The 13,800-nt window shown below is 41.7% G+C and overlaps 1 protein-coding gene across 1 annotated transcript in view; it reads right to left on the reverse strand.

Moving 5' to 3' along the window:
- Positions 1 to 12,709, reverse strand: part of LOC147463586 (uncharacterized) — a 34,839-nt gene extending 22,130 nt beyond the window's left edge. The window contains exons 1-2 of the mRNA XM_086529303.1: positions 12,163 to 12,709; positions 11,956 to 12,070 (exon numbers count right to left, since the gene is read on the reverse strand). Of these exons, the coding sequence (XP_086385429.1) occupies positions 11,956 to 12,070; positions 12,163 to 12,342 (295 nt within the window). The 5' untranslated portion in view covers positions 12,343 to 12,709. The remainder of the gene's footprint in view (positions 1 to 11,955; positions 12,071 to 12,162) is intronic.
- Positions 12,710 to 13,800: the final 1,091 nt, after the last annotated feature.

Below are 13,800 nucleotides of genomic sequence, written 5' to 3' on the forward strand. Positions count from 1 at the left end.
TCTAGTGATTAAAGATCTATCACCAAGTGGAGCCGTCAAGCTTGCTACATTAGACGGAGAAGAAATGCCCAATTGGATTAGTGGATGCAGAGTGAAAAAGTATCTTTTGCCGCTAACCCAAGACATGCTTCTCAAAATACATCAAGAAAAGCTGCGTGTCCAGAAAAAGAAAAAGATTGTGGAGGAAGCGCAAGCCGAGGCGAAGGAAAGAATGGAGAAAAGAAGACTACTACGTCAGAAACAGCGCAATGAAGGAGCAATACGAATAAACGCAGTCAGTATAACAGAAATGGATAATGACAAAGAAGAACCCATCATTGAATGCAAAGTAGGAACCAACCAAATCAAAGCCAGAGCACTATTGGATTCAGGAGCTCAAACTAACCTACTTTCACTCAGTTTGTATAGACAATTGACAAATGACACTAAATTACAAACTGCCAAGCAAGAGTTAAAGAGTTACTCTGAGAATTCAATCAAAACTGTCGGATGCACAGTTTTACATATACAGATTAACCAGTATGTGTATCCTCATATGTTTTACGTGGTTGAAGACCAAGCTACACAACATCCATTATTGCTAGGACAACCATGGCAGAAGCAATACAATGCAATGATTGACTGGAGTTCTAAATCAGTGCTTATCAAATACGAAGGTGAAAGTCAATCAGTTAAGTTCACCAAAGGAGCAGAGCCAACTCCAAAGGAAGAATCCAAGAACAAAGGTAAACAACAACCAGAGAAAAAGAAGAAGCAATGGCAACCAAAAGTTTCTATACAACTGGATTGCTCTTCGACGAGGAACTCTCAACATTGGATAAGGAAGACAAGCAATAATATAACAGCTCAACCTTGGGAAAAAACGGAGTCAAAGTTGGTATGGAGACCAAAAAAGGTTGTGCCAGAGAACACAAAGGTGGAAAACAGAGTCTTCAATACCAGACAACAGAGTGATTCCAGACAATCAAGGACAGTGAAACAGATCTGGATTCCAAAGAAGTTCATGACGGCACAAAGCTATAGCAAGCAAATTTGGATCCCAAGGATTTGTAAACAGGAACTCCCTTCAGTACAATCCACGGAAACTCCTAGGTATTTCAAGGCGAGGAAATCAACACAAAGAACAAAGCAGGTTTGGGTCGCAAAGAGTTTGTGGCAAGCACAAGCGAAGCGGAAGCAGATTTGGATTGTGAAAAAAGAACAAGGTAAAGAAGAATCCATCTACTGATTCTACTACCGAAGTGCCAAAACCAACCCAAAACCCGACCACCAATCCTTCAATCAAACAAAGAGCAGCTTTATTGGAAAGACTGTTGTATCATCGCTCTACAATTGCATTGGAAACTTATGACCAAAACAACTACAATGCTTCGCCCACAGACACTTCATAGTCGTCCAGGAGGACTCAGACTAGGAGGGGGGGAGGTATACAGGTATACAGGAGCTACAAAGCAGCTACAAGAGACAAAAACAAAGAAAAACAAAAATTATATTACAAGGGCAGTGTTTTACATGATTTCGCAATTTTTATGTTTGATTGCGGATATTGATAATATTTATGCCCTTATATACCTTGTTTTGCAACAAGAAGAGATCAAATGATGAATTTGGGTCTCTAGACGTGTAAATATCACTAAATAAGAGTGTTTTTGGAGCTAAAAAGTGGTAATCCAAGTCCAGAAATCACAAATAAGTGTATATTCATATACACAGGGTTACCAGCCATTTAATGTGTATGTTTGGAATTTTTGGCTTCAATTTGCTATTTTTCTTTATTTTTTATGATTTTCTTAATAAAAGTAAAAGAAAAATAAAAAAGCAGGTGAAACGAGATCAGAAAAAAGAAAAGAATAGATGGTGATGATCCTAATGACAAGGGCAACCCATGGTAAAAATTGAGTACAATTCGGAAAAAGTTGCGGAAAGCCCGAAATGACAGAATTTTGGCAAAGTGGACAGATTTCTCAGAAACAGGTCAAACGGAGTCCAAATTGAGAAATTTCAAATCCTAAAGTGCATTTCACGACGAGATAGGAGCACATGTCAAATTTGGTAACAAGTGATCCGGGAAGTCCGAAGTTAAGTATTTTTCACATCACTTTCAAGCTCATTTCCACTATTACCTTCTTGGAGAGAGCAAAGAGCACACAGGAGCATCCAACCTTCTACAGCCTTCTACGACTGCTACGAGAGCTCAGAGGACACCAGACATGAGAGGTAGACTCGTTGCCATAAGCTTTTGATGCTTATCATTAACTTTTGTCGCGAAAACTGACCAAAACCAAGAAACAAGAGCAGACGGGGAATGCGGTAGAATGCTAGGTAGTGGCACAACCGCCTAACCAAACCTTGCAAGAACTTATAGGTGGGTTACCCTAGTATAGAAGATGGGTTTCTAACACTCAAAGCTCGAGAAAGAACGACTGGAAAAACCCTAGGTCAACAGAGCCTGCAAGAGGCAAACAGGAAAAAGTTGTCGAAACGACACAAAACTTCTCAGGAAGCTTAACAACATCGAGGGCAATGCAACCATGGAGTATCTCCAGGTTTGGACCACCAAAAGTAGGTCAAAACAACCGATTCGCGGACACACAAAGCGTCATTTTGGCATAACGGCTGAAATTGACGACCGAATGAAATGAAACTTCACAAGCAGCTTCAAATATACATGGATGACTTATGTTTGCAAGCAAAACCCAAAAGAAAGCTGATTCACTTACCGATGGTGAAAAAGACGCTTTCGGGCAACCAAATGGAGAAAGATGGAGAACGGGGAGCCAAAGTCAAGTTCAACCAAATAGATGGCTTCACAACATATCCAATGAGCTGGAAATGCAACTCTCGAGAAGAAAAGTTGAAGAAATTCAACTCCAAGGCAAAAAGACGACTTCGGAGACTGAAATGCCTATAAGGGGGCTTTTTAGCTAAACTGATGACTTTTTAAGTTGAAAACTAGTTAGCAGGGCTTAGGGCACTAGCACAAAGCATTCTTTGCACAAAAAGACCAACATTTCAAGAAAAGACATCATACGCGTATGATGTCTCACAGCATGAATTTCACATCCATTTCAACATTTGAGTGCATAGCCTCATTCCACATGTTAATCACATCCTATGAACCAAGTATCATGAGAATTGGAGTTAGAAAACCCAAGGAAAACCAAAAAGACGCAAAGTAGGCCATAAAATTGATTTTTGGTCCTAATTTTGTCAAAATAACTCCAAACTCATTGAAACTTTGTAGGATTGTTGTTAACACATCTACAAGCTATCTGGAACCAAAAAGCACCATTTTGACACAAAAGACATCATACGCGTATGATGTCTATTTGCACTTACAGAGCCAAAACTGCTCATTTGTCATCATACATCCATTATATATATCTAATACATGCTACATATGAAATTTGGAACCATTTGGTCAAGAGGATCACCCCATTAGCCCAATTGAGGGAAAATCCTTCACCTAAAGCCTATTTTTGGCCCAAATCCAACATACTCAAGTCCAAACCAAGATTTGAGTAGGAACAGTCCTTCACTAGTACATGGGGAGTCCACAGAACCAATCCCATGCAAAATTGATGAAAAAGACATCATACGCGTATGATGTCTCCAGAGCCATTTTTAGCCCAAAATCTATCCAAACTTCATAAATCCACTGAATAAGCCTATCTAAAGCCAAATCCAAGCTTATAGAGAAATTTGGTCCAAAAATACACTAAAAGACATCATACGCGTATGATGTCTCACTATGTGATTTTGGCACCTCAGGGCTTCAACCACCAAACAGAAGTGATCTACATGCCATTTGAAAGTGAACCACCAAGTTTTATCCAATTTGGATCATAAAATCCAATTCCCTTTCAAAATTTTGCCAAGAGCCGGAACTGGACTAAATTGGCCAAAACTTGACCAAATGGGATCCAAACTCAAATCCAAGCATATGATAATCATGTATACACTATCAGCTACAAGCACAACCAATATGAAGTCATTTTGACACAAAAGACATCATACGCGTATGATGTCTCCAGCATGATTTTGAGCCCATTTTGCATATTTTTTCACCTACCTTGCATCCTTAGGCCCTGAATAGCTCATGTTTCAATTTTCAAGTCATTTGGATAGTTAAAAGCTTCATTTCGGCTTTCAGTACTAAAAAGACGCTAACTTCTGAAATTGGAGTTACAGGATCCATGGATTCCACCAAGTCATCGGCAACGAAGAGAAAAAGACCGACAATCAAAGATGCTCTTGCAGAAGCGGAACCCTTTGACATTCCAGCAGAAACCCTCAAGCCAACCAAAACTTGGGTGGAGGAAGCAGTATTGGAGAAAGAGGGAATAAAGATCTACCAGGGGACTTTCAGAGATCCTCAAGGGCAAGCGGTGGATGTACCGATGATCCCACAGGAATTGGTAGATTATAGCAGGTCAGAGACATCAGCAGGTACCTGGAAAGGGCAGACTTGCACAGTTTCTTCACCTCGAGACCATCAGGTGTGGATACAAGAAGAGTGTACGAGTTGGCAACATCCATTCAGAAGGATGGAAAAGCCACATTGACAGCCATGGATGGAGAGAAGGTAGAAGTACAGATCACTCCACAGCTAATTGCAGACGCATTGAAGCTGCACAACAAAGGGAGCTCGGTCAGGGAAAGAAGAGAGGCCATAGAGGTCTATGGGCCCAAGAAACAAAATGCGACCTATGGAGATATGGCGGACCCAAGAGCGGCAACCCTTTGCCGAATGTACAACCAATTTCTTCATGTTTGCAGTAAAAGACCGCAAAAGTATACGACACCACCCCATGCCATTGCGACCACCATCACATGGGCATTTAAGAGCAATATGCCAAAAGAGGTGAATTACGCTCAACACATCCACGAGCAAGTAATTGCCATGCACAACGAGAAGCCAAAATACATAGGAGGAGCGGAAATTCTGACAAGAATAGATTATGAAGCTATTGGAGCTAGAGATCAGTGGCCAAAGGCTCCCTCCCAGAATGAGTGGCTTAGAGAAGCCGACGAGGAGGAAGAACAGCCCGAAGTACCCAAGAGGGCATCCACAAGAGCACGCCGAAAACTAGAAGTAGTTTCAAAACCTGAAGAGGATGTGGACGAGCCACTTAAGAAGAAAGTAAAGAAGAAGGTTGCTCCCAAGCAAACCAAAAGTCAGAAAGCGGCAAGAATGGAAAGATTAGTGGAGCAGTTTAGAGCGGAAAGAGCTCTAAAGGGTGACTTTGAAGAAAAGTGGGTGCCAGACCCCACTAAAGTCGGAACTAGCTTGGCTATATATTAAAGCTTATGAGGAGTCAGAAGCTATTTTGGAGCAGCAACCTGTCGAGCCATACACTGAAGAGGAGGTACAGCAATTAAAAGCTGAGCTGAAAAAAGACGACAAGGGGAAAAGGAAAGTAGATGAGTCTACTAAGCTTCAAGAGAAAGATGGGCAAGCCGACAAGGGGAAAGCCAAGGAAGCTGAGGAAAAACATCCCTCTATGACTGATGTACCAAGCCCGAAGAAGACGAAAAAAATTGTGGAAGAGACAACAGTAGAGGTGGACACAGATGTTTTGGAAAAGCCAGAAGCCGAGACCAAAGAAAAGAAGATAGATCCAGTTCAGCAAAGAGAAATGATTATGAGGATCTGGTAGAGATAGGATACACCGAAGAAGAGGCCCTTGAGGCAGTTTATGGGATCACCCTACAAAAACAAGATGAACGGAGAGGGACGGAGAAAAAGACAAAGAGTAAAAAAGAAAGTGAAGAGAAACTGGACGAACCGAAAATACTAGAAGAGCCAAAGCCAGTGGAGATGGTGGCGGAAAGAGCTTTAGAGTTGACAGATGGTGATGAAAAAGACATGCACATGGTGCATGAACTGCTCAGCAAGATAAAAGAAAGGTCCAAGGCAAAGGAAGTAGAGATTGAGACAGCCAAACAAAGGAAAGCGGAGTTGCACAGAAATTTAGAGAATGCTATGACTGAATCTGAAAGTCATAAAGCATCACTCTATGACGCGGAAAACGAGAGAGACGGCTTGATACTCCAACTAGCCAAGGCTTCAAGAGAAGTAACAAGTGCACAGGAAGCAAGGGAGCGGATAGAGGATGAGTTGGAGGCGGCTAAGGATGAGCTCATTGAGCTAAGGGAAAGAGTCGAGCTCCAAGAAAGAACAATCACTAGACTCAGGTCTACCCCTAGAGCTAGCAGAGCAGGAACCGAACAAGAGGGAGCTATCGTACCAGTTTTGGAAGACCAGGTCCGAAGCTTATAAAGAGAGCTAAGATTAGAGCAAGTGCAAAGGTTGCACATTGCGGAGAGATCATTGGCCGCAGAGGAGAGGCTCACATTAGAAAATCAAACACTATGGACAAAGAATGAGGCCCTCTCCAAACAGCTCCAAGATCTACAAGAGCAACAAAAGAGAGAGACAGAGACACCACAAGAAGAATCATGTGGAGCAGCCATAGAGCTACCAGAAACTGGAGAGGCAACCACAATTGAAGATCCAGCCCCAGCTCAAGAGGTGGCCTCGACTTCAAGAATCTCTGAAGAAGAAGAACAAAGGCTCCTTGACCAAATAGAAAAGTCAGCAGAGGAGAGTGCCAAGGCGGAAATGGAATGGGAGAGGAGACTCCTAATCTCCATTAGACTTCAGGGACTAGACACAAAAGTGCTCCATGAACAGTGGATGCAACCCAGCCTGCCTTTCCCTTTGATGAAATTTGAAGTGCTAAAGACGAAAAAGAGAATAGAGGAGGAGCAGTATGTCGCTCTTTACGAAGGCGACATCACAAAGGAGGAACAATCAAAGAAGATAGTAGATTCACAACCTAGATGGAGGAAAGGTTGGCTGAACAAATATCCAGCCTACCTCATCTACTTGGTGGAGGCACCAAAGGAGATTCGGGAGGATGCAACCTTCTGCCCGGTGCCAAGAGTCAGAAACTGGAAAGAGCATGGCAGGATTGCAGAAAAGAAGCCAAATTGGCTTAATTATCCCAGGATGCCAGGACCAAAGGCAGGAGAGAGAATAGGTAAAGCCTACATGGTGAAAACCCTAACGGGCACCATCAAGCTCTTTACTGGCTCTCCTGACCTTTCATGTCAGATGCTCAAGAAAATCTGCAGGACTCTCTTAGCTTGCATTGAAGTGTTCGCGCCAGATAAAGCCACGACCTCGAGTCTACTATCGACGGCCGACACGGTGACTGATATGATGTACGATCTTTCATTGCGGCCTTCTCTAAAAGTGTTACACCTCCTATACCAAAGGATTATGTTTTTGCGTAGCTTCCACATGCAAACATTCGAAGAAGCTTTCTACACCGGCTTTTTCACCCACGAAAGCAAAATATTCGGCCCAACCTTGACCATCGGCAACCTACGATACGAATCACATTTACAGATGCTCAAGACGACAGGACTTTATTGACCAAGCATAAAATTCATGTCAGGGACGACATGAACGCGGAGGGGGGGAGTGTTGAGCCAGCAGAGGATCACACCCACATTTTTGCTCACACTCATCATTTTGTAACCATTGATTGTAATAAATGTCTTTCCGACATTAATTTTGATTTGAGCCATTCATTAAGTAACGGGACTCAATTGAGTTTCCAGCTTGTAATCCCGAAGTAATTTCACTTGCTGATGTAATTAGTTAGAGATGTTCTCACCTCCGAGGTTGAGGTATATAAGCCAAAGTTTTTGTAACCTAAGGGCGGATTATTAATCAAAGTGAGTTTTTTGAGCGCCGTGACTGTGTCTGAGAGAGAGAGAGAGTGAGTGAGAGTCTTATCTACTTGCTACGCGAGCTACGGAGCCGCCATTGGAGAAGCGACACCGCCATTGTGTTAGCAACGGCGAGAGCTACGCACAGATACCAAGAGTGCTCGCTATCGGCTTCTATGTGTGGTAAGTTCCTACGAGCTTCGGTGTGAGTTTTCTTCCAACTCGTGTGTCGGAATGGAGCGTGCAGCATATCTATAGAACCACAACGAGTAGAGCTACACATTAGTACCATCGGGGTCAAGTTTTGATCACGTGTATTTTTCGGCCTGTCTTCATACGCGTTTACCGCACGGAGTGGTTATAGGTTGATTTTACAATTCAAGTCTTTAGGGTGTTGTTCTTACCTAGTGTATAGACTTCCCCTTGAGTTTGAGATCGATTCAATGATTCTAGATCCTGTTTCGTATAGCATTCGTTCGTAGTACGGATTTCAGTCACTTGCGTATTTTAGAACTTAGATTTGATTTCCTTAGTAGTGATTGTCATTAGAAGGTCGAGTAGGTGATTTGACACCCACCTAGTTGTTTCCATGCGCCTACGGGTCAAGCTCCATCCTCGTCTGACAAATTCTGTTGTTGGTTGAGTTCTCGCTATTTAGCTTCCGCTAGCGGCGTAACCGCCTTAACAACATTGAATTTGCATGCAAGGCTAAACACAAAATGCATGTAGAACTTATTCAGCATATAAAACAAAGTTGTGATTTTTAAGTTTAAAATATCTTATTACAAAATTTGTTTTTCTAATCTTATAGAATTTATAACTAATTTAAAGTTAATAAAAATTAGTTAAAAGTTATTGTATTAAGATGCCATATTTTCTCCTACAAGGCCTCTGATGTGCAAATGGATACAGAGGACGTGGAAGATAGGGTTTTTCAAAAGGGATTTGTGACTTTGTGGCAAATAGTTTTGAAGTTCTGCACTTCTTATTTGTACTCAAATTATCAGATACTATTTCTTCAGCATTATCTGGAAGACCAGGAGCTGTCGTGTCTTTGATAGCAACCTCTCTGTGGCTAGCTTCTTGGAGATTGTTCATGAAAGCAAGGAAATTATATATGTGGTAAGTAAAAGGCATAGCTTTGATGATTGTCGTAGGACAACCCTCGCCATTCGGTCGAGCCTAGCTTTGTAAAGAAGTGGTTATACGCAATAGTAAGCTACTAGATACTTGTAACTAAGTCGGATGTAACCCTCTGTCCCTCAAGGCTCGGCTTGAGCTTGAGGCTTATTTGTATATATGTTGGTGACTTCATAATACAATCACTCACAATTGTAAGTTTTGCACAAAAAAAAGATGTCATATTTTCTCGAACCAAATTATATATTATTAATATAAATTCTCCACCATATCACCCATATTTTAATTGAAACTTAGAAAATACTATACTCTCTTTACAAAGTTGGTGGGTCAAAACACTTATAGAGGCTACTATGTACAATGCAACTAGAGAACACAATGCCTACAATAAATGGAAAAGGAAATGTGCAAATCCAAATTGTACTTTGCAATATTAAGACATTTTGTGCTAAGCAAATTTCTTACCCACCTTTAAGATTTTCTCAAAGCAGTTAAATTTAGCTTTGAGGATCATTCTTTGTATAGCTTAGTTCTCTTCCACATCAAACCCTTGCACCAATTTAGATGGAAACTTTGTCATTGTAGAATTGACTGGTCATGGAAATCCTAAACTTGATTCAATGGTTGTCTCATGGGATGCAAATAATGGGACCACCCTTGCACTGTACAATGACACTAGCTTGGCTAGCAATAGGAGGTTTTGTGATCTCAATAGCATCAACATTCTTCTCCATGATGACTAGTATGACCATCCATCAACTAGTAGTTATGTCTATATGACCATGCATATGAGAAACTAGTCAATTTTGAATATGATATAATCACAGCCCTTATACTAGCTACAACTACAAACTTTACAATTTTCCCCTATAGCATAGGTGATCTAATTTTCCCCTATAGCATAGGTGAGATCACACCAACTTGCTTATGGATTTATTTTGTATTAAGCTCCACATGCTTCAATGTGGATAGGCAGGTTGAACAACCAAACTATGGCTCAAGTGTTACGAGTACATGTGAAAGTTTTCTCTCCCAATTTGGCAGATTCTCTCTGTCTTCAAACAAGCCAGATTGTTTTATCAAATGTCCAAGTAGCAGCATACATGTACAAGGGGGGAGCCCTCAATAATGGTAGCCATGATATCCACAATTGACAGCAAGATTTCTAGGTCATTAACATTAAGACGTGTCAAGAGACCTCCTCTTTCTCATGCAAACATTTTCCAGAACAACCCAAATGAGGGAATGGCTTGTTGACTCGTGTGAGAGTAGTATGAGCGTAAAGAATGGAAGGGAGTATGAACAAACTTTGTAACATCCAAGTGTCATTGGCCAGTTTTGGTAGTTTTGGTAGTGTCTAATGGCTCCACCTCGCAATCGATTCATTCTCCCAATTCCCAATGAAGAAATGGAAGGTTGTTTTTTTCCTATTCACACGTAAATAGCATGCTCAAATTTAATGACCCATTGAAAAGTCTCTTATTTTCCTTAGGGCTCTTGAAAACTCACCATGAGGGTTTCCTCCTAATGTCGCTTCAAAGCATGTATTTGGATTCCTACTTGAACAACCTTTCTATCTACCTAAGCGTCTTATATAGATTACCAAAGTTTCATCCCCCTAAGTATTAGACTTAATCCCCTCTCCAAAAATGGTACGTAATTGATTCTAAGGGATGAGCAGCAGTGCACATGCACACCATGGCAAGCAGGTTAACTTGCGGCCATGTTGCCCACAATGGACAGACAGATACCTAGGTATTTGAACACGTAGACATACATTTCCTAGAGAAACCTATATGAGGCAATGAGGTCAAGGTGTTGTGACATGGTTATATGAGAGTTTCCTCTTAAGTAGCACATGTCGGGGCTAAATTTTGGCATGTTTGTCACCCTAAACCCACCCCGTCTCTCTGTGTGGAGTGTATATGTGCACGCACATGCATTGTTGTGTGACAGCGATATGTTTTACGTATGCCATATGGATTTTTGTTGGAAGGTAGAATGCTTTTAGGGTCAGTAAAATCATGCATTCACCCAGACATGTTGGGGTGGTGCTCTACTGAAATTTTGTCAGGCCTCTCTCTCTCTCTCTTCTTCTTCTTCTTCTTCTTCTGGGGTGTGTGTGTGTGTGTGTGAATAAAAAGAGAAAAACGGTATAACCTTCCTATCACCGAAGTGTGGTAGATTGGTTATGTTATTTTCTTCTTGAATAACAGGCTTTGAGTTCAACTCTCGTCAAATAGATATTTGAGGTCTCTTGGGATAGTGTCCTACGACGTTAAAATACTCTTCCTGTTCTTCTTCTTCTTCTTCTCTCTCTCTCTCTCTCTCTCTCTCTCTCTCTCTCTCTCTCTCTCTCTCTCTCTCTCTCTCTCTCGGGCACAATGTTTGCTTAAAGTGCTTTGTAGTGCACTGTGTCATGATCATGTTGTATGTGCACATAAGTACCACACAAAGCATATGCGTCCCAATGAATTATGTGCTCCTTGCAAGGAGTGTACTTTGTGCCAACAAACTTTCGTGCATGGAATGAAAAAATGGCGCAAAAAGATTTCGAAAAAGTTATGCTACCCCCTTTTTTGCACATGCAATCATCACATTTCGATCGTGGCCGTGGGTGCATGTTCATTTGGTTACATACACGCGACATTTATTAAACAACAAACAATGCCTTTAAGTACGTGCACATGGTATGTATTTTATGATCATTTTCTTTTCTCATGGATATGGCTTTCAAGAACTCAAAAAAAAGATGCATTGGAGCATAGCCTTCAATGATAATCAGAGCCATTTTTATAAACAACGATGCAATTTTTCGAAAACTGATGCATCATTCAAAAAATGAGTTATTTTACCCGCACGAAAGCGCTTTTATGTGATCGAACATGCATCAAAAATGATGTTCAAGGGTTTTTTTTAATGATAAACAATGCAGAAGTTGGATCACACAACGAATGGACGAAATTGTGAAGCAACGTTCTTTTTTGGCAATAAATACGGAATCAAAGCTTGAATTGGCAACCATCATTTCTTTTTTGCAGCAAATTTGAAATTGAATAGTTTGGCACTTACCTTGTGTCTCGACAGTGACTCTCGCTTGCAAAGCACACCCACCCTCACTTCCAAATACAGTTTTAGGCTGCCTCGGCTTGCCTACGACACCGATAGAAATGCCCCTCGCCTTTTTCTTTAGCAATAAATACGGAATTAAAACGTGAAAATGGCAAGCAACATTCTTGTATTTGCAACAAGTATAAAATCGAAGCGTTCTGCGCTTACCTTGTGCTCCGATAGTGAATCCCGCCTTGCAAAAACATTCGCCTTCGCTCCGATTGCAATTATATTCGTCTTCGCTTTCACTCTTGCTCCACACCACCGCCGCGAGATTGAGTTAACGTTGTTTGAAATCGGGCTCATTGCACACGAAGCTACTTTGTCAAAGGTATTATAATCACACATACACACACTCTCCAAAGGTGAAATAATGCAGTCTCTTGCAAAGCTTGAACACGTGAAAATCTTTTTCGAAACTTTCTCTCTCTCTCTCTCTCTCTCTCTCTCTCTCTCTCTCTCTCTCTCTCTCTCTCTCTCTCAACAATGGCAAGACACTATTAGATCCACCAACATTGTAAGAGTTTGGTCTCATAGGTCATTTTGGCGTTTTAAAGCTGTTTAATATAATATTTCATTTCATCTCTCTCTCACTCTCTCTCTCTCTCTCTCTCTCTCTCTCTCTCTCTCACACACACACACACACAGACAGACACAACAATGGCTTCGACACTATTAGATCCACCAACATTGCATCAATTTGGTCTCATGGGTGATTTTGGCCTTTTAAAGACGTTTAATATAACATTTCATTTCATTTCTCTCTCTCTCTCTCTCTCTCTCTCTCTCTCTCTCTCTCTCTCTCTCTCTCTCTCTCTCTCTCTCTCTCTCTCTCTCTCTCTCTCTCTCTCACACACACACACACACACACACACACACACACACACAGAGGTGCGCGCGCACAGTAGAGCAGCAACGGAGCTCTCTCTCTCTCTCCCTCTCTCTCTCTCTCTCTGATCTCTCTCACGGACACTCGTCCAGTAGCAGTAACAACCCTCTCTCTCTCTCACGCATGGCAAGAAGTGGAGAAACATGTCTCGGATCTCTCCCTCAACAATGGAATCTATCAGGACGAGGAGGAGGAGGCCCAGCTGGATCCCCGAGCTGCAAAGGCTACCATGGGTGACATTTCCTGCTCAAGCAACTGATGATGTAAACAACGACGGTCCCTCAAATATATCACAAGAAGTTTTGGACAAATTCTAATTCCCACATTCTGACTTACCTCAACATCATGAGCTTATGTGAGAGGCACTGCATACCTATCTAGGTACGATTGGGGACAGGGGACCGTCGACCCGGTGGGGGGGCTAGGGTCCCCTACCCCCAATCGTACCTAGCTAGGTATATGGTTGCCTCTCGAACAGAAGCTCATGATATTGGTATGCATTGTATGAAAAACAGTTAAAAAGACTCCATTTTCTTACATGAGAAAATTTCCAAATCATCTTGTGAATCCTTGCAGCGGCACCATAAATAATTTAATGAGTAATCCGGCTAGAGCCGCCCAGTACATCATGGCTCTGCAAGTGCAGGTAGACGCACTGCGATCTCTAGCTAATCTCTCTTCTTAATCTTACATTTCTTCGTTCCTTAAACGAGCTAGTTGTACAAAAATTCATGCTAGTACTATTTCCAGGTAGCTCAGAGCACGCTCTCTCTCTCTCTCTCTCTCTCTCTCTCTCTCTCTCTCTCTCTCTCTCTCTCTCTCTCTCTCTCTCTCTCTCTCTCTCACACACACACACACACACACACACACACACACACACACACACACACGAACTTCGAAGTGCAAGAAGCAGGAGA

Source organism: Adiantum capillus-veneris, chromosome 2, assembly GCF_014529385.1.
Source record: "Adiantum capillus-veneris isolate H3 chromosome 2, ASM1452938v2, whole genome shotgun sequence".
Taxonomy (NCBI): Eukaryota; Viridiplantae; Streptophyta; class Polypodiopsida; order Polypodiales; family Pteridaceae; genus Adiantum; species Adiantum capillus-veneris.